General features: G+C 34.6%; 1 protein-coding gene across 50 annotated transcripts in view; it reads right to left on the reverse strand.

Annotated features, from left to right (window-relative positions):
* The window catches only part of bent (projectin protein bent), a 97,059-nt gene that overhangs the window by 23,648 nt on the left and 53,206 nt on the right, over nucleotides 1-20,205 (reverse strand). For all 50 annotated transcript variants that reach the window (XM_087403740.1, XM_087403794.1, XM_087403709.1 and 47 more), the window contains 32 exons: nucleotides 19,745-19,870; nucleotides 19,107-19,251; nucleotides 18,877-19,016; nucleotides 18,649-18,793; nucleotides 18,372-18,513; nucleotides 18,185-18,309; nucleotides 17,740-18,093; nucleotides 17,440-17,646; nucleotides 17,055-17,363; nucleotides 16,242-16,832; nucleotides 15,622-15,927; nucleotides 14,914-15,216; nucleotides 14,068-14,352; nucleotides 13,563-13,874; nucleotides 12,267-12,569; nucleotides 11,778-12,059; nucleotides 11,375-11,674; nucleotides 10,841-11,143; nucleotides 10,033-10,314; nucleotides 9,428-9,733; nucleotides 8,012-8,314; nucleotides 7,473-7,774; nucleotides 7,047-7,326; nucleotides 6,676-6,981; nucleotides 6,305-6,579; nucleotides 5,867-6,173; nucleotides 4,863-5,744; nucleotides 3,050-3,349; nucleotides 2,549-2,830; nucleotides 1,683-1,982; nucleotides 1,062-1,364; nucleotides 150-608 (listed from right to left, as the gene is read on the reverse strand). In XM_087403740.1, the coding sequence (XP_087259866.1) occupies nucleotides 150-608; nucleotides 1,062-1,364; nucleotides 1,683-1,982; nucleotides 2,549-2,830; nucleotides 3,050-3,349; nucleotides 4,863-5,744; nucleotides 5,867-6,173; nucleotides 6,305-6,579; nucleotides 6,676-6,981; nucleotides 7,047-7,326; nucleotides 7,473-7,774; nucleotides 8,012-8,314; nucleotides 9,428-9,733; nucleotides 10,033-10,314; nucleotides 10,841-11,143; nucleotides 11,375-11,674; nucleotides 11,778-12,059; nucleotides 12,267-12,569; nucleotides 13,563-13,874; nucleotides 14,068-14,352; nucleotides 14,914-15,216; nucleotides 15,622-15,927; nucleotides 16,242-16,832; nucleotides 17,055-17,363; nucleotides 17,440-17,646; nucleotides 17,740-18,093; nucleotides 18,185-18,309; nucleotides 18,372-18,513; nucleotides 18,649-18,793; nucleotides 18,877-19,016; nucleotides 19,107-19,251; nucleotides 19,745-19,870 (9,565 nt within the window). The remainder of the gene's footprint in view (nucleotides 1-149; nucleotides 609-1,061; nucleotides 1,365-1,682; nucleotides 1,983-2,548; nucleotides 2,831-3,049; nucleotides 3,350-4,862; nucleotides 5,745-5,866; nucleotides 6,174-6,304; nucleotides 6,580-6,675; nucleotides 6,982-7,046; nucleotides 7,327-7,472; nucleotides 7,775-8,011; nucleotides 8,315-9,427; nucleotides 9,734-10,032; nucleotides 10,315-10,840; nucleotides 11,144-11,374; nucleotides 11,675-11,777; nucleotides 12,060-12,266; nucleotides 12,570-13,562; nucleotides 13,875-14,067; nucleotides 14,353-14,913; nucleotides 15,217-15,621; nucleotides 15,928-16,241; nucleotides 16,833-17,054; nucleotides 17,364-17,439; nucleotides 17,647-17,739; nucleotides 18,094-18,184; nucleotides 18,310-18,371; nucleotides 18,514-18,648; nucleotides 18,794-18,876; nucleotides 19,017-19,106; nucleotides 19,252-19,744; nucleotides 19,871-20,205) is intronic.

Genomic DNA, 20,205 nt, shown 5'->3' on the forward strand with positions numbered 1-20,205 from the left:
TTTATCAATGAAAAAATTTAAAGCGCTTTATATAAAACAAAAAATAATAGAAACAGGAATTATTACGCATCATTTAAGAAGATTTAATGGAACTATGTGTATTATGTCAGTTTTATTTTTTTATTCAATTAATCAATCCGACGACTTACTCGGTTCAGTAGAACGTCCGCAGGGTACCCAACATCCGGTCTCCGGGTCCATTTTATCCACTTGATAGTACTCGATGGGCGTGCCACCGTCGTCTTTAGGTCTCTTCCACTTCAACTTGCATCCTTCCTTGTGTACATCCGACACCTGAAGCGGTCCCTCAGGCGGCGTCGGCTTGTCCGTCACCGTCACCTGCACCGTCACCGAGTCTTTGCCCGATGAATTGCTGGCGGTGACAGTGTAATCACCACTGTCGTCCCGCGATACCGGACGTATGCTAAACTTGGTATTGTAATCGGTGTTGTCGATCTGCACCTTGCGATCGGAATGAAGCGGTATTGCGCCATAACGCCACTCGATATGTGGCGGTGGCTCGCCGATTACGTTGGCATCAAATTTCAGCATCGAGCCAGCGGACAGGGTAACGTCCCTCAAATTGCGCCTGTCAATCTTCGGGGCCACTGTGACGAATGATTGAATGATTAGATGCCGATATCAGATTTAGACAAGCACGCGATTCATTGAAATTATTTTTAGAATATGCGTACATTTTATGGCAAAGATACAAGAATTACTATCCTCTCAAGCAGAACAACAAGTCTATAATATCAAAATGGTTCCAAAATGATCGTTAAAAGTCATTTTTCAATCATTTCGAATTTATTTCAATATTATTTTGACGTTATATTATCGACTTGTTGTTCTGCTTGAGCTACTATATGATCGATTACTTGTGTAATTAAGATCTTAGATATATACACCTATTATTAAGATAATATAGTATTTGATATAATTCGTACATAAAACTTATTTAAAGGAAAATTTTAAACAAATTAATTATAAATCATTATACCAGCAAGAAAAATTTGTAAAAGTTGAAATATCATAAATACAGAAATATCATAAATACTTACAGAAACGCGGCTTAGCAGTAAACGTCTTGCTTGCTTCACCGGGTTCCGACTGACCAGCCTTGTTTACGGCAATCACGCGGAATTGATAATCATTGCCTTCTATTAGACCATGTACCAAAGCTTTGGTGACCGGTGTCGCGGTCTCCAAAGCCTTCTCCCACATAGTGCTGTATTTATCTTTTTTCTCAATGATGTAGCCCGTGATAGGTGATCCACCGTCGCTGACAGGTTCTTTCCAGGCAAGTTCAACCTGATTAGCTGTCCAATCGACCGGTTCCGGTGCTCCAGGTGCAGTTGGTACAGCTGTAAAAATTAATTATTATAATAAAATTAGCAATTAATATTAGTTTAAAAAAAATACTGAGCTGTCAGTAAGATATTGTTTTTATATAATACATTATGAAAAGAAGAAATAAGAATTAAAAGCAAGAAAAATGCTACAAAGTAATTAATTTCAAAATAATAATTTATATACTTCTGTGACAATATATAAAAGCGTTAACGATTCAAACTATTTATATTTATCGAAGATGTTAATAAAAGATACACACACACACACACACAACAGAATACTATTTATTTTATTTTTATAATAAATAAATTTTATAATATTCTACTTACTGAACGGATCTTTCGCTACAATAGAGCTAAAGGTTTCCAATGGTTCAGACTCTCCTTCTTTATTAAGTGCTTTGACTCGGAACTTGTACTCATGTCCCGGTGTAAGCCCTTCGACCTTCATCTCGGGCCCAGTAGTTTTACCAACTGGTAACCAAACACCGGTCTCTGGATCGAACTTCTCCACGAGATAGCCCTCAATTGGTTCACCACCGTCATCCTTAGGTTTCTTCCATTTAAGCGTACATCCTTCTTTATGTACGTCGGATACCTCCAATGGTCCTTCTGGTTTGCCAGGCTTGGCTGATAAACAAACAAAATTTAGATTAAATTGTTATGTAAAAACATAAGATTACACACGAAGAATGAATTTTTATTTCAGATTATTGCACATTAAATACTTTCATTTTTAATATTTGACAAAGAGAAAAATAATAAATAAAACAGTTTATTCATTATAGACTGATAATTATTTTAAGTATTTATAATAAACAAGAAGAGCTATTAGCTAAACGATATCATTTAATGTTCAGGATATAAAAACAATTTCTATTTTGATAAACAATACAGATGTTTCAACATTAATCAAGTCACTATCAATGTTAACCAAATTTTAAAATTGTGACATAAAAATAGCAGTTATTTGTATAATACAATATTTGTATATATTTTAGTCAAATAAAATATAAAATCTAAAAAAATACTAAAAAATTATTATCTTATATCCATTAAATCCATGTATTAGAACGTTCCGACAGGTAAAAGTGGTTCATCTATGGATTATATAGTATATATAATAGAAAAAATAATATATAATTATTTTCTTTAATTATAAAACTTGCAAAACATTAACTGTAAAAATTACTCACAGACAACGGTGACTTCGACTTCGGCGGTATCGGATCCATGCTGATTGACTGCTGTGATCTTATAAGTGCCACTATCCTTACGTTCGGGCTTGTCATTGAAGAATTTACTATTATAAGGCACATTCTGTATTCTGCGATGTGTAGTTTGCTGGATGCTCTTATTGTTGATTACCCACGTGACGTCTGGCGGTGGTTCTCCGATAATTTTGACGTCAAAGTGGAACGCTTCATTCTCGCGCACGGTTATATCGCGCAAATTGCGTCTGTCAATCTTCGGCGCGACTGAAGTCAAAAGAAATAACATCATAATTAATAAATCTATTTCTCGTTAACCGATTAAGATTTTCTAGAAATTTTACAAAAATGTTTTCAACAAAAATTTTTACATCAAAAAATTCTTTTAAATCTATGATTCAAGATTTTTTATTGAGAAGAATATATTTTAAGATTATTTAATGAAAGAGACAAATAATTAAAATATCTTTAATTATCTAAACTTACGTCTTCGACTCTTGGCGATAATCGGTTTGCTAGCGTCGGACGGTTCACCAAGACCGGCAGCATTAATGGCCTTGACCCTGAATTCATATTCGGTACCCTCGTCGAGATTGTCGACGCGGCCCTTACAATCCGGTCCAGTCTCGCACGCCTTGATCCACTTGGGTGCGCCCTTCTCCCGCTTCTCGATCACGTATCCGGTGATTGGAGATCCGCCGTCTTTTAACGGTGGAGTCCATCGCAGATCCACGTGATCCTTGTCCCAATCGGTCGCCTCCGGACGTCCTGGTGCACCAGGTTCATCTGTGGTATAAATAAAACTGTTGTTACTTATCTGAACTAAGAAATGTAAGAAAAAAAATTTCAAGGATTAATTTTGAAAAGTATAATAATTGATAATTGATCACAATTTGGTCTCATTGGACGTGATGTTACTTTACAAACGTCCCTATAGATGTTGTTTTGGAGTTAGCGAAAAATGGAACTACATATAAAAAAAATGTAATTTTTCGAAAACAGATTTTCTGATAGCAGTTTAGTTCGTCTTAAATTCCACATTTTTTACATTCGACAATGTCATTTATAAACAGTCCTTTGGCACATCCATGGGTTCTCCCTTGTCACCTATCATTGCGGACTTAGTACTGCAAAATTTAGAAAACACCGCGTTGCGTTCGCTTAATTCATCAGTTAGTTACCGTTTTTTTTATCGATATATTTTGATGACATATGCACGGCAATCCCATCATCTGATATAGCAACAATATTATTAAATACTTCAACTCATTCCACCCACGACTCCAATTCACTTTGGAAAACGGAGAATCTCTAAATTTTTCTCTAACTAAACTTTTTGGATATAAGAAGAAAGAAGGGAAATCCTTGATTTTCGACTGATATCACAAACCAAGTTATTCAGGTAGATACCTGAATTTTTTATCTAACCACTTGATCTCCCAGAAGAGAGGTACTATCATAGGTTTAGTTGATAAAGCATTATTATTATCCGACGCAGAAAACCATACGGAGAATTTAATTGTAATTAATACTCCACTCGAGAATGACTATCCGCTCGATTTCATTTTTAATACCGTTAACAAGAAAATTCACAGTCTCATGAAAGAAAAAATGAAAGAAACGCGTATTCGTTCAAATAATGAGATCGAACTTGATAGAATTTCGTGGTTTACAGTTCCATTTATACCTTCTATTACCGAGAAATTTAAACAATTTAATAGTAAAGATTCAAAAGTTGGATTTTAATACCAATAAATTACAGAAATTTATCAAAGTTCAAAAAAATCTTCGATCCTACTTTACCAAGACCAATGTAGTCTGTAAGGCCAATTGCTTGGACTGCGATGCTATATATATGGGACAAACGGGTAGGCAATTAAAAACGAGAATTGCTGAACATCGAAATCATATCCGGTGGAATACCTTTACTCACTCCGTGATAACAGAACACAAGATTGCAGCACGAATTTGATTGGGATAACATCATAATTCTAGATGAATTCTTATAACAAACTCCTAATCTCGGAAATGTTAAATATTAAAAAACAGAAAAACAGCTTCAATTTACAGACAGATACGGAGAGATTTCACATACCGATAATAAACAAATTATGACTTTGCAACGCTAAATTTTTTCTATTGTTATTAATAATGTTATTATATTTAATAATTATATTTATTATATTTTATTTCTTTCTCTCATAATTAAATAATATTCCCCCTTTTCATTTTTTCAGTTCTCATTTAAATTAAAGTTAAATAAAAAGATACTATAGATTTAAAAAATTAGAAATCTCACCAAATGGATTCTTGGCAACGATTCCATGCTCGGTCTCCAATGGTTCGGATTCGCCTTCCGCGTTTACAGCCGCAACTCGGAACTTGTATTCTTGTCCGGGCACCAAATTCTCTACCTCCATTGTGGGTTCCTTAGTGCGTGCGACAGGTATCCATCTACCGGTTTCTGTATCCATCTTTTCGACCACATAGTGATCCAAAGGTGCACCACCATCATCCGCTGGTGGATTCCATTTGAGAGTACAGCCCTCCTTATGTACGTCGGAAACCTTGAGCGGTCCTTCAGGTTTGCTAGGTTTGTCCAGTACTAGAATCTCGATGGATGCCTCATCTTTGCCGGAACTATTCTCCGCCTTCAAAGTCAACGTGCCACAATGCGCCCTGGTCGCCGATGAGACCACGAACTTGGTCTTGTAATCCTCCGTTTCGATAGTCAAGACGTTGCCAGATTCCTGCTTAGCCTTGTTCAGGAACCAGGTCTTGCTTGGCGGTGGTTCACCCGTAACTTTAACGTCTAGCCGAATGACATTACCGGCCTTGATTGTGATATCCTTCAGGTTTGTGCGATCGATCTTAGGTGCGGCGTAGCGATCCTTGGCAATCAAAGTTTCGCTGGGCTCGCTGGGCTTGCTCTGGCCACCTTTGTTCACGGCCTTAATTCGAAATTGATATTTTTGACCCTCCACAAGATCTGGTACTTTGGCTTCGGTTTTGTTACCCGGAACTTCTGCAGCTTTCTGCCATTTGCCATACTGATCTTTCTTTTCAATGATATATTTTTCAATTGGTGCACCGCCATCCTTCTTCGGGGCTTTCCATTTCAAGTCAACATGATTCTTCGACCAGTCCTTCAATTCAGGTTTGCCGGGCGCATCGGGTTCAGCTGTAATTAGAAGTAAATGTTTAAAAATATTTTATTATAAGTATATTTTTTAAGATGTTATAATATAATTAAAAGAATTTAAAAAAATTAATTATAAAGAGTAATAAAAATAAAATGTTTACAATAAGGATTTTTGGCGGTTGTCGGTATGGACGTTTCTAAAGGTTCGGATTCGCCCTCGGAGTTAACAGCTTTGACACGGAATTGATAATCCTTGCCCTCGTTTAATCCGGACACGTCTGCTTCTGGAGTTTTGCTGGTACCGCATGGTACCCAACGTCCAGTGTCCACATCCATTCTTTCGATAACATAATGATCAACCGGTTCGCCACCGTCATCATCGGGTTTATCCCATTTCAGCTTACAACCCTCGGCCGTCACATCGGACACTTCAAGTGGTCCTTTCGGTTTGCCAGGCTTACTTAGAACCTGATAAACATTAAATAAACAATTAATTATATTTAACAATTATATTTAACTGATGTTCTAACAAACAATTCCATATTCTTAACGGAATTTAATTTACATAATTAAATTTGCAAAGTAGTTGTCATACAAACCTGAAGCTCGACGTCGACCTGATCAGTGCCACTATCATTCTTGGCAATAACAGTATACGTGCCGGTATCCGAACGCTGAAGCTTATTGAGGATGAACATAGTATGATAATCCTCGTTCTCAATCTTGAGTCGGTCCATGCTCTTTAGCACTTTATCCTTAAGTTTCCACGTAACAACTGGTGGCGGCTCACCCTTGATGTCAGCCTCAAGTCGCAGCATCTGGCCAATTCGCATGACTTTCTTGTGGAGATTTTTACGATCAATATGCGGTGCCACTAAGAACAGTAAAATTAGATAGATAATTATTATTATACTACAGGAAATAAATTTATCTAACAATAAAACAATAAAGTTATATATATGATGCTTACAGAATCGAGGTTTAGCCACGACGCTTTTTGAAGTATCACTAGGCTCGCCAGGTCCAGCTTTATTGACCGCCACGATCCTAAACTCGTATTCATGACCCTCCTGGATACCGTCAGTCACTTTAGCGGCCGTTCGGTCTCCCGGAACCTTAGCAACATCCACCCATTGTCTGCCTTCTTTATCTCGCATCTGCACAATATACTTCTCGATTGGCGCACCACCGTCATCCTTAGGAGGAGTCCATTCGAGATCGACGAAGTCCTTGTCCCAGTTCTTGAGTTCTGGTCGACCAGGTTTACCCGGTTCATCTAAAATCGAAAGTAATTAAGGTTTTAAGTTTTAAACTAAAATTTTCCAGAATTCGAATACATACCGAATGGATTTTTGGCTATGATGGACTTGTCAGCTTCCAAATCATCGGATTCTCCTTCTCTATTGACAGCTTTCACGCGGAATTTATATGGTTTACCTTCCTGCAATCCTGTAATGGTTGCTTCAGGTTCGGTACTACGACCACAAGGTACCCATTGTCCTGTAAGAGGATCCAGCTTCTCGATCTCATAGTATTCGACCGGTGAACCACCATCATCTTCGGGTTTGTCCCATTTGAGTTTGCAGCCATGCTTGTTAACATCGCTCACTTCCAAAGGTCCCTGAATTATAAACAAGATATTTAATAAGATTATCAAGACAAAAAATTTATAAGCTAGACAATGATAATTAGAATAATTAAAATAATTACAATTAGTAATGAATAATTATTAATAGTATTGATAATCATATAATGTAAAATTTTTACTTTTGGCTTGCTGGGCTTGCCAAGAACAGTGATTTCTACTTCAGCAGTATCCTCGCCGACTTCGTTCTTCGCGTTGATCACGTATTTGCCAGTATGTGCGCGTTTAGTTTTTAGTATAAAGAATTTCGTATTGTAATCAACATTGTCGATTCGTATCGTGTCATCCGATACGAGTTCCTTATCTTTGAAGGTCCAAGTAACTTTTGGCGGCGGCTCGCCAATTATGTTTACATCCAAACTTACAGTAAGGCCAACTTTTACCGTTATGGGTTGCAGATTCGTGCGATCAATATACGGTTTCACTGCAAAATAAAAATGAAAAAATCAGATATCGATAAATTTATATAAATTTATATAAATTTTTATATAAATAGATTTTTATATAAATAAATTTAAAAAATTGAATTTAAATACATTTTAATAAATAATTTTACATAAAATATCATGTATACAATTATTTCTTTAATAAGCAATATACATTTACATTTATAATCTTTTTGATAAAGGACTGTAATTTATTAAAATGACGTAATACTTACGCCAACGAGCTTTAGCGGTGTGCGGATTGGTAGCCTCGCTAGGTTCACCAGGTCCAGCTTTATTAATGGCGCGTACTCTGAATTGATACTGATTGCCTTCTTCTAAACGTGGAACTGTGCCAGTACATACGGGCCCTTGCACTTCAGCAGCCTTGACGAAATTAGTACCGAATTTATCCTTCATTTCAATGATATATCCAGTAATTGGTGCACCGCCGTCTCTTATTGGTGGTTCCCACTTAAGCTTTACCATATTCTCCGACCAATCGACAATCTCTGGAAGTCCAGGCGCCGCTGGGGCATCTAAAATATTTCATGAAGTATGTCGTAAGCTTTTTTGCTTGTTCTCTTTTAATAATTAAAAAAATTATAAAATAAACGATATAACTAAATAAATAAATTTTTAAATCATCTTCTTTATTTGATATTGTATCGTAATATAATGTTTGTTTATTTACTATCAGAAAAAGAAACAAGCATATTATTCATAATTATTAAAACAATATTTGCTACATATCTGTAACAAATTTAATTATGAAATTAGTACTATCCGTATTTATAAATTCTTAATTATTATAATTTTTCTGAAAAGTAAGAAAAATATCTATAGCTGATGTATGTTTCTAAAATTACTTAATCTAAACAATAAATTTATCAAGCTCTCAATATTAAAAATAATATTACAATACAATCAGGCAATTAAGAGTTTATACAGTTGTTATAAATGTGCGTTGACAATTAATTTTTATTCTTCATTTCTACATACAATTCCATCATTTCGGTCATTTGTTTTTTTTTCAGCCTTCTTCAAGGTATTACATCCACCAATAAATCCGTAACATGCTATAATTGCGAATGTAGGTGCAATCTTCAAATAATTCTCCATTTGATTATGTGAAAACACTCTTCTTACAATTCAAAAGTTGGTAAGATCTAAATACAAAGATTCATTTATGTTACTGAACTGCATTCTATATTCATTAAATCTAAAAAAAACTCACCGATTATACTAAATAAATTGCACCTCCATTCAGTTACAACTTGAAATCAAAATTATATAAAAATTTGTCGATTAGACCTGTGTCTTCGTCAGAATTTAAATAACATTTAAAATTATGATATGATGCGTAGATCAATATAACGTTAAAATTCAATAAATACAAAAATAAAGTCAATTTAACAAATATACGAGTGATATATCGAGACAACTATATTATATAATTTTTTTTTAAATATAATGCTAATTATTAACCTGTAATATAAATTAAGAATATAGACGTGACAACTATGTATAAGCTCTTAATTGCCTGGTTGTATTGTAATATTATACTTAATCTAAAATAGAATAATATATAAAAATAACGTATAAAAATAAATATGTGTATGAACATTGTAATCAACATTAGAATACTATACCGTATGGATTCTTAGCTACGATGCCAACGTCGGTTTGCAGAGGTTCTGATTCTCCCTCTTCGTTCACAGCCTTCACACGGAATTCGTACTTATGGCCAGGTTCCAAACCGGTAACTGCGTGTTCAGTTTTATTAGGGTCCACGATACCGGCTGGTACCCAACGACCTGTCGTCACATCCATCTTTTCTACTATGTAACTGGACAGGGGAAGTCCACCATCGTCTTTCGGCTTGCTCCACTTCAATTTGCAGCCCTCCTTGTGCACGTCGCTCACTTCCAATGGTCCTTCCGGCTTTCCAGGCTTATCTACAAAATTACATAATAAGTTTTACAACATAAATACATATTATATTGTATAATTGTGCATTTAGTTTAACAACTTAGTCTAATATAATTTGAATCTTTAAACATTCATTATTTCACTTAAAAGATATTCTAAAAAATTTGTTTACGTTATGCATTTCTTATTTCAATATGAAATCAAGTATTTTACAGTACATATGTATTATAAAATATTATAAAATATATATATAATCGTTTTGTTTTATTTTTAAGTTAAAATAGAGATGTGGATACAATATACTTATATATTCAAGTTTACTCACCAAGAATATTAATTTCTACATCAGCCTCATCTTGTCCGGAATCGTTCACAGCCTTGATAGTATATTTTCCAGTTAACTTTCGACTGGTATTTGTTAACTGAATCTTAGTGAGGTAATCTTCGTTATCAATTTTAACATTGGCTCCAGTTTGAAGTGGTGCACCAGCAAAACTCCATGTAACTGTTGGAGGAGGTTCACCTTCGATATCAACTTCCAACTTCACTAGTTGACCTGCTCTTACTTTGATAGTCTGCAACTTATCACGGTTGATGTGCGGTTTCACTACAAAAAACAATTTTTATGTAATATTATCTTAAATTATTTCGTAATAATTAATATGCCATTCCAATATTTATTCATGTTTCTCACTTTGTATGAAATACAATAAATTAAATTCTGACATTAGAGATCTTAATTTAAATCAGAATAGAAATTAAAAATAAAATTAAAATTATATAATTATAGATTATAATTTTTCTAATTTAGAATTATTAAGTATTTTGAGCTTTTCGTATATAATAACAAGTTATATTTAATTGTAATTTGTTAAATCAATTGAGAATAACAAGTTTTTGAAAGCCAATGCTGGATATAATTACAATCAAGTTTTATTGTATGTAACAAATTAAATGAGTAAAACTTTTCGATCCCTGGTTTGGATCCTCTTCAGTATAAATATGTAATTGATGAACTTCCGTCTAGTGTAATGCAGCATTGGCTCTCAAAGATTTGTCATTCTTAATTGATTTAATTCATTAGAGCCTATAAAATTTCTATTGTAATTTGTTAATCAGATTGAGATACTCACAGAATCTTGCTTTTGCAACGTGCGGCTTAGTCGGGTCGCTAGGCTCCGATGGTCCAGCCTTGTTAACAGCTCGAACACGGAACTGATAAGTGGAACCTTTTTTCAAGCCGGTAACACGACCTTTTGGTTGTGGCGAATCGGTGACAAGAGCTTCCTCCCATTGCGAAGAAGGTTTCTCCTTCTTTTCAATAATGTAACCGGTGATTGGCGCACCGCCAGTATCTTTTGGAGGTTCCCATTTGAGATCAACGCGATCGACGTCCCAATCTTCGAGTTCCGGTGTTCCAGGCTTACTTGTAACATCTGTAAAAAACATTTGATTTACTGCTACAAAAAAGTATTAAGTAATATTGCAGAATATTTTAATTAAGCTGTGAAAATGATATAATCATAAATTATTTATTTTATATTAAATTATACTTTAATAATAACTATACTTTTTAGAAAGTTATTATATTTAATATCAATTGTTACTTTTGAATAATTTTGTTTTAAAAAAATTGTTTATTTATTTAATATTACTATTCAATTTACCATAAGGGTTCTTTGCAAGTGTAGAGCCATCTGACACAAGTGGCTCCGACTCTCCTTCTTCATTTAGAGCTTTTACTCTAAACTCATACTCATGTCCTTCCTGAAGACCCTTTACGTCCATCTCGGTATCCGCGGTACGACCAACTGGTATCCATCTGCCTGTCGATTTATCCAATTTCTCCACTTGGTATCCAGTTACCGGTTTGCCACCATCGTCTTCCGGTTTGCCCCATTTGAGTTTGCAACTGTTCTTCGTGACATCCGCCACTTTGAGCGGTCCTTTTGGCTTTCCGGGAGCCGCTGTACACAAGAAACATTATATTAATAATTTAAAAAAAAAAGAGAAAAGAATTTCATAATTTATATTCTGCCAGTTACAAAAATTTTATATATTGCCACTCACATAATATCGTTACTTCAACTTCCGCTTCATCTTCACCATGAGGATTGACAGCCTTGATCTTCCATACGCCAGTATTTTTGCGCAAGCTGTCGGTAATAGTAAGCTTCGTGTTGTAATCAACATTGATGATTTCAATGTTCTCACCGGATTTTACTTCATTGCCGACGTGATACCATTTGATTTCCGGCGGTGGTTCGCCACGTACATCTATGTCGTACTTAACAGTTTTACCGGCTCGTACGACGATCGGTTTCAAGTTCGTTCTGTCGATTCTCGGCTTCACTAGTGAAATGAGCGAAATTATACAACAAAATATTATTTTTTATATATTGTAATAAAAATAAATCTTTAAATGTTTCTCTACAATTCTTTTTCTTAATTAATTATATTATTAATTATAATGTTTATTAATTGTAAACATTTTTCATATAAGACTCATGCGTTAATTGTAATTATATTATAATTATTGTATATTTGATAGAAACTTACGAGCTTTGTGTTTGCAGATCTGCATCTTTGACGCGTCGGACGGAGGCGAGGGTCCAGCTTTGTTTACGGCGATAACTCGGAACTGATACTCGCCTCTTTCCTTTAAATCGGGTACTTTGCCCTCAAGTTGATTTCCAGGTACTTCGATAGCCTTTTCCCAATCAGGCTTGTACCGATCTTTTTTCTCGATAATATATTTTTCGATAGGCGCTCCTCCATCGAATTCTGGTGGAGCCCATTTTAAACTTACAGATTCATTATCGTAATCGGTGATTTCGGGCGTTCCAGGCTTCAAAGGTTCATCTGAAAAGAAATTTTCAAATTTTATTCTAGAATTTAATAAATAAATGTTTAATTAAAATTTTAAAGAAATAATAAACAAAAAGTTGAAACGTATTAATTAACTTCTTAATTTAAAAAATTGACTTTATATTATATAATCAAAGAAATTATTAATAAAGTAATTTCTATATACAGGGTATTTGGAATTTAAATGTCAAAACTTTGAAAATGTGTAGAGGATTGATAAACTAATAGCGAATTCGATTGGATGCACTCAGCACTGATACACATTAAAGCTATTGTACGCAAATAACGTAAAGATATGTTTATACATAAACATAGAAATCGATTAAATCCTAAAATACTCACATTTTATTGTATTATTAAGTAAAATATGTATTTTATAATTCGAAATATTTATATTTCACTTTTATACTTAAAGCAGTGTACAACGGCTTTAATACGCACCAGTGCGCAATTAAAGACAAAATAATTTTCATTTTTATACTTTCTCATTACTTATTCACATTGTATTTATTCACTTGCTTAATGTAAATATTATTCAAAATGTTGACTTCTTGCATTATCGTCATTACCATCAGCATTACTGTCGCAGAAGCCATACACGAAATTTATACTCAATGTTAGAATATGTACGCGTCATATTGTGACAGGAGTAATTCACTCGATGACTTTTGACAAGTAACTAACGAATTTACAGGAGAAAAATAAAAATGTAAACAAACATTTCGTGCACAATTTCAGCGACGATAATACTTCAGAGACAATACGAGAACGAGCAATTACATTTTTTGTCTTTTTTGCGATTTTCTTCAAAACGAAGCAAAACGAGCATATTTCTACTTTTTTTTTTAGTTTATTGATTCCCTATATACTTCCGAAGTTTTGACATTGAAATTCTGAACATCCTGTTATATTAATATTTTTTGAATTATTAAGATAAACATTAGGTACACATTGTTTAATTATATATAAAGAAAATAATCAATATACCGTAAGGATTCTTGGCAATAACACCACGTTCACTCTCTAGAGGCTCCGAATCACCCTCGTCATTGACAGCTGTTACGCGGAACTTGTATTCGCTTCCAGGATTCAACCCAGTAACTTCAAATTCAGTATTCGGCGAATTTCCGGGCACTTTGCCGACTCTGACCCATTTACCAGTCTTTGTGTCCATCTTCTCGATTTCGTACTCTTTGATTGGCACACCACCATCATCCTCTGGTTTCTCCCATTTCACCTTCGCCGAGGTATTAGTGACATCACTGACTTCTAGAGGTCCTTTAGGAGCATCCGGTTTTCCTGCAAGAAAAAATTTTGCTATATTAAGATCCTTTTCTTTTTAAGATCGACTCTTTTCTATCTAAAAATCGATTCGTGCAACTGATACTAAAATAAGATAATAAAATATTAAATTAATCAATGAGTTTATTAAATATTGATAAATATTCTTATACACAAAACGTTGTAAAAAGAATTTGAAAATTGGACTTACCGAGTACGGTAAGTTCGACAGTTTCTTCGTCTTTGCCATTAGCATTCTCAGCAATAAGCGTGTACTTTCCGGTATCTTTACGCATTGCATTTACGATCGTAAAGTCCGTGTGATAATCGACATTCTCGATCTTAATGCGCTCAGTGGTAGTTAATGGGATGTTATCTCTCCATATCCATCTGGTCTCCGGTGGAGGTTCACCAGATACATCCACAGACCATTTATGGGTGCGACCAGCTTTGATGATGATAGATTTGAAATTGGTTCGGTCGATTCTCGGTCTCACTAAAAATTTTCCCAATTTTAAGAACTAACTGCAATAGTTATTTTAAGAACTAACTGCAATAGTTTTCCAATAATTGCAATAATTTTGATAAGTATTAACAATGCTGTAAAAAATCTTTTAACCCTTAGTGGTTATTGGAGATCCAGAGGATCTCAAAAAGATGTGAGACTTTGTATTTCCAGAGTCTTTTTTTAAAACGAGACTTAAACTGTCATTTATCCGAAGTTTAAAATACAATACCCTTTTTTGCGTCTTCGGCTGCATATTGTTCCTTGGTTAATCTTTGCGAGTTTTGTGTGTGTGTGTGTGTGTGTTAAAATTAAAAACTTTAAAAAGTCATTACATTTCAATATTCTATAATGTTTAAAATATGTTCAGTAATTTTTGTGATTTTAAAGAACAAAGCTATAAATACAGCAATCAATTAAAACGTTGGAGTCATTTTGTCTGTGTGACCAACATAAAATTCTCAGGAGGGTTAATCATCAATACTAATAATTGGAAATTCCGTCAATTCTATATGACAATAAAACTTATGAACCATAGTAATTTTAACTTACAATTTCGGTGTTTGCACAGATGATTGTCTGTAGGTTCGCTTGGTTCGCTAGAACCGGCCTTATTGTGAGCGCGAACGCGAAATTGATACACCATCTTTTCTTTAAGGCCTTCGACTTTAGCCTCAGGTGTTGAGTCGGTAGTCTTCATTACCTCAACCCAGTCGACAGCGAATTTGTCCTTTATCTCGACAGTATAATGAGTGATTGGTCTGCCACCGTCGTTCTGCGGTTTCTCCCATTTCAAAGATACACTGACGTTATCATAATCAAAGATTTGCGGCTTGCCAGGTTTGCCGGGCTCATCTGTCGAAAATATTATATAAAATTGTCTCTAAACATCACTTCATTAACACTACCTAATTAAATTAAATTAATCAAATTAAATTAACAATATTTATGTTATCAAATTTTATTTTAAACATTAATTTCTGTCTACTTAATAGTTTTTTTACCTGATAATATTCTTCCACGGGCTTCCACTTTCTATATAAAGATTATGCATTTCGCGGAATTTTCTTATCAGATACTGTATCAGGCTACTCCTCACCTTGATGAAGTGGACTGTAAGATTCACGAAACGTTGGCATTCCAAAAATGGATCACGAAAAAAACCCGCGAAACGCATAATCTTTATAATTTTGTTATCTATTTTCTAGTTTTTCATCCAGAAAAACTATTAATTATTAGAAATGTTAGATATCTTTTTACCGTAAGGATTTTTCGCGACAATGGCTTCTTCGACCTCCAAAGGTTCGGATTCGCCTTCCTTATTGACCGCTTTGACACGGAACTTATATTTCTTCTTGGGCGTTAGACCAGAGAACGTGAAAACCTTCTCATTGGGGCCAGTTTCTCCTGCAGGAATCCATCGTCCAGTATCCAAATCCATCTTTTCCAATACATAGCCTGTGATATCGGTACCGCCATTATCCTCCGGCGTATCCCACTTAACTTTAACGTGATCGGAGCGGACTTCCTCCACTTTGAGAGGTCCTTGCGGAATTGACGGCTTGTCTGTAAAAAGATAATAAATTTATACAATGTAACACAATTTTCGAATAATATTCTGCAATTAAAAAATTAAGCGATGAAATAAATATTTTTTCGCCAATAAATTTGAATTAATTATTTTTTACCCTCAAATTTGTAATTTCTTTTAATTAACTAAAAAAATATTTTATTTTCTCATTAAAATATATATTCTTTATTGTAAATTTTTGCGTACAATTTCCTTTAAAATTTATTTTAATTTAATCAAGAAAGATGTTAATTAAAAAAATTTTTAATTTGAAAGAATTTTGAGATATTAAAAGATGCCATTAACTCACCAAGAACAACAACGTCGGCAATGCTTTCACAGGTGCCAGAACTGTTCGTCAATACCAATTTATATTTTCCGGAATCAGGTCTGGTGGTCTTCCTAACTGTCAGTACGGTATTTCTCTCGTATTTGTCGATCGTGACTCTTTCGGCCGTATCCTGGATTATCTCCTTCTGGCCCAGGAACCAGTGCACTTCTGGTTCTGGCTCACCAGCGTACTTGATATCGTACTTAATGACTTGGCCTTTTTTGACGACTAAGTTTGTAAGACCATCGCCGACAATGTATGGCTTAACAAATCGGCACTTGGCGATAATTGGTTTAGTGGCATCAGACGGTTCACCAGGACCTGCCTTGTTTACTGCTCGTATCCTAAATTCATACTGCGTGCCTTCTTTGAGACCGTCAATAGTCGCCTGAGTTACGTCACCTTCAATCTCCTTGCCCGTTACCCATTCTTTGCCAAACTTCTCCTTGTACTCGATTATATAGCCAGTAATCGGAGCACCGCCATCATTTTCGGGCTTTGTCCATGTCAGATCAGCGTGATCCTTGTCCCAATCAGTTACGTCGACATTTGTGGGTTTGCCTGGTTCATCTAAAAGACACAAGAATATCTTCATTTACTTCTTTTACTCTAATTTATATTTACGAATCACCAAATCAACACCCAAATAGTGAAATTAAATTTTTATAATTAATTTTTACATCTAAGATCATTTTGTTATCTCCTTTAATTTTTGAGAAGATAAATTTTATTGTAGAAGATAATATTAATTTCTACATAAAAAAAAATCAATTAATTTGCGATAAAATTTACCCCATGGATCCTTGGCTAAGACTGGTTTGCCGAACATTGCCGGTTCGCTGGAACCGAGTTTATTCACTGCTCGTATGCGGAACTTGTATTCCCTCTTCGCAATTAGATCTTCGACTTTGTAGACACATTTTTCGCCCGACATGACTTCACCCACGCTATCCCATTGAGACTTTAAGCTAAGATCGAGACGTTCAATAACATATTTCATGATGGGTGCACCGCCATCATCCTTCGACGGTTTGAAAGACACGACGCAGGAATTTTGGAAAATCTCATTAACTTCAACGTCGTATGGTGCAGATGGAACGTCTGAAAGAATAATTAATAAATACGACAAAATAAGACATATTATTTTACGTACAAAAAAATTTATAAAAGTACAAACCTTGCATAACAATATTGACATCCTTTACTTCTTCACCCTGGTTATTGCCAATTTTAATCTGGTAGATACCAGACGCTTCGCGTTGAGGTTTCTTGATTTTATATGTGATTTTATCCTCACCAACGACAATTTCAACGTCCTTGAGAGGTAGAGGTTTGCCGTCTTTCATCAGTTTCGCTTCCACTTGACTCTGCTTGGTGCCATCAACTACAAATTTCAAAAATAAATTTTCCATTTTACAATACATTTTTACATCATAAATTTTATCACATCATATTATATATAAGACGTGAGCCTTACTTTTGAAAGGCACGACAAAGACCAATGGAGCGCTGCAGGGTCCTTCGACTTTGTCGGGGAAGTCAACGATCGGTTTGCTTTCGCCGTTCCTCACAGTGAGTTTACAGCTGCTAGTTAGCTGACCACTCTCGCACATGATCTCGCCATCGTCTGTCATTTCCAACTTATTGAAGATCAACTGATGTTTACCGCCGCCCAAATTCTTGATCTCCACTCTCTCATTAGGTTCGATCTTCTCGCCGTTAAAATAGAATACTGCTGGCGCGGTCTGATCTTGAAGTTCGACGTCTAGCACCAACTTCTCTCTTTCTACCGCGACAGTATCCTTCAACTTCTTGTTGAAGCGATTGGCATCTATAATTTTCGAGAAATATAATTTTACATAACCATATAATCTTTTTTCTAAGAGCAGTCAAAAAATTAAATTAAAAAATGTTATATTTACAGTTTATCACAATTTCAGCTTCGGTCTTGTCTGCATTACTCACGCAAGAGTAAAGTCCGGCATCGGTGACTTTACAATCTTTAATAGTGAGCTTTCGTTTCCTGCCTTCTTCCTTAATTTGTATTCTAGTACAGAAATTATTTATTAAAAAAATATTCTTAAAATAAAAAATTATGTAAAAAGGTACCTTTTGTCAGGCGTGATTGCTTGGTCACCCTTGAACCATTGGACTTCACCTGCGGCATCATCCAGTTCGCAAAGTAATGTCAAGGTTTCCTTTTCTATCAACTGCTGGTGTTTCAGTACTTTGACGAACTTGTAAGGATATTCTAAAAAAAAAAATATATATATATGTGTATATATATATGTGTATATATAAATATATAAAGTTTCATGTACGTTTAAAGTTTTGTAAATAAAAAATTATAATTGAATTATTATAGTTTTTTTTAAATAATACCTACCGACTATAGTGAGTATGGTTTCGGTCTTGTCCGTCTGCTTGTTTATCTTGCAAGTGTATTCACCACTATCTTCGAGAGTTGCGCTCCTGATCGCCAGCCGGCACACGCCAGACATATCTTTGGAAATACTATACTGATCTCCATCCTAAAAAAAATAATAATGGAATTTTTTAAATACTGCAACGTTACAAATATTAAATATTTCAAATTTTCAGTGTAATAAATTACCTCGAGTTTCGTTTTGCCTTTGTACCAGGAAATTTGCGCCATATTAGAACTAACTGTACATTCCATGTAAGCTTCGTGCTTTGTAAAGCCGCTAGTCTTTTTCGATAACGGCTTTAGGAAGGTATACGTTGGATCAGGTTCTGAAATTAAAGGAATTTCAAAATATAAAATTTATGTAGTGTAAAAGTTTGATTCTTAGAAAGAAGATTTATTCAAACTATGTCACGTACCATCTACATTGAGAAAAGCTGTGCTGGATACGCCAGCAATTTCGATCGTATATTTTCCAGTGTCTTCGACTTTGGGCCCAGAAATAACGAGCTGATAGCAATCCTCCTCGTTTTTAAATTTGTATTTCGCCGATGGGAATAATTCCTACATAAAGAGCAAATTATTTCAATTTTTTAAATTATCAATTACTTCAATCTTTAATCTGCTTTTCTATAAATTATAAAATATATTACATAAAATATAATATACCTTACTCAACTCTTTTATACACTGAAAAAGAAGTGTTTAATTTTAAGCTATTAAAATGTTCTTCTTTCTATTTTTTAAACATTTAGGCTGAGTTGTTCCACCTTTCGATAAACTTCAGCTCACTGACTTTCTTATGCTCTTACTATTTTACTCTTTTGTTTATCCAATAGATAAATTATCACAAAGTTTTGGAAAATGGAACAATCGGCCCCTTAAAGATGTTTTTTAGTTTAAAACTTTTTCCATAAACAAAACACTACATTTGGATTTAAAATACATAGTGTTTTCAATCCGAACACGTAGTTTTGTTTATTGACTTCATACTTTTTTTTCAGTGTAGCTCGCAAAAATATAATTAAATAATGTTTATTTTTAAAAGAATATTTACGTCTTTTCGGAAGAACCATTTCGGCTTGCAGTTCGGTTTCGAAAAGTTCGCTTCGAAGACAACCTTCTTATCTTTGCCTTCCTTGGCATACTGATCTACCAGTGGTTTCAGGAAACTTTCTTGTTTCTGCGAAAAAGATATCATCAATCAATTATGAATCATATTTATTTATCAAGAGATTTAATCAAGAAATCCAATAGTAGTATTGTTCAACATCGACAGCAATCGCTTTGCCAGGCTACAAAAAAAGTAGTAAGAAAAATCGGCGAAAAATTTGAAAAATGGCGTCCTGCCTCTCCGTATGAGCAGAAGAACGGAAAGTGAGGACGACGAAAAAAGGCACGAAGACGAGGTCTCTAGAAGGGATTCTAGAAGGGAATTCTAGACAAAAAACTTGCAAAAAGTTTGGTCGATCGTTCGTCGACAGAATTGGCTTGATAAGCTTGTCTTCAAGCTCATGA

Source organism: Acromyrmex echinatior, chromosome 1 (assembly GCF_024713525.1).
Source record: "Acromyrmex echinatior isolate Ae372 chromosome 1, ASM2471352v2, whole genome shotgun sequence".
NCBI classification, from domain to species: Eukaryota; Metazoa; Arthropoda; class Insecta; order Hymenoptera; family Formicidae; genus Acromyrmex; species Acromyrmex echinatior.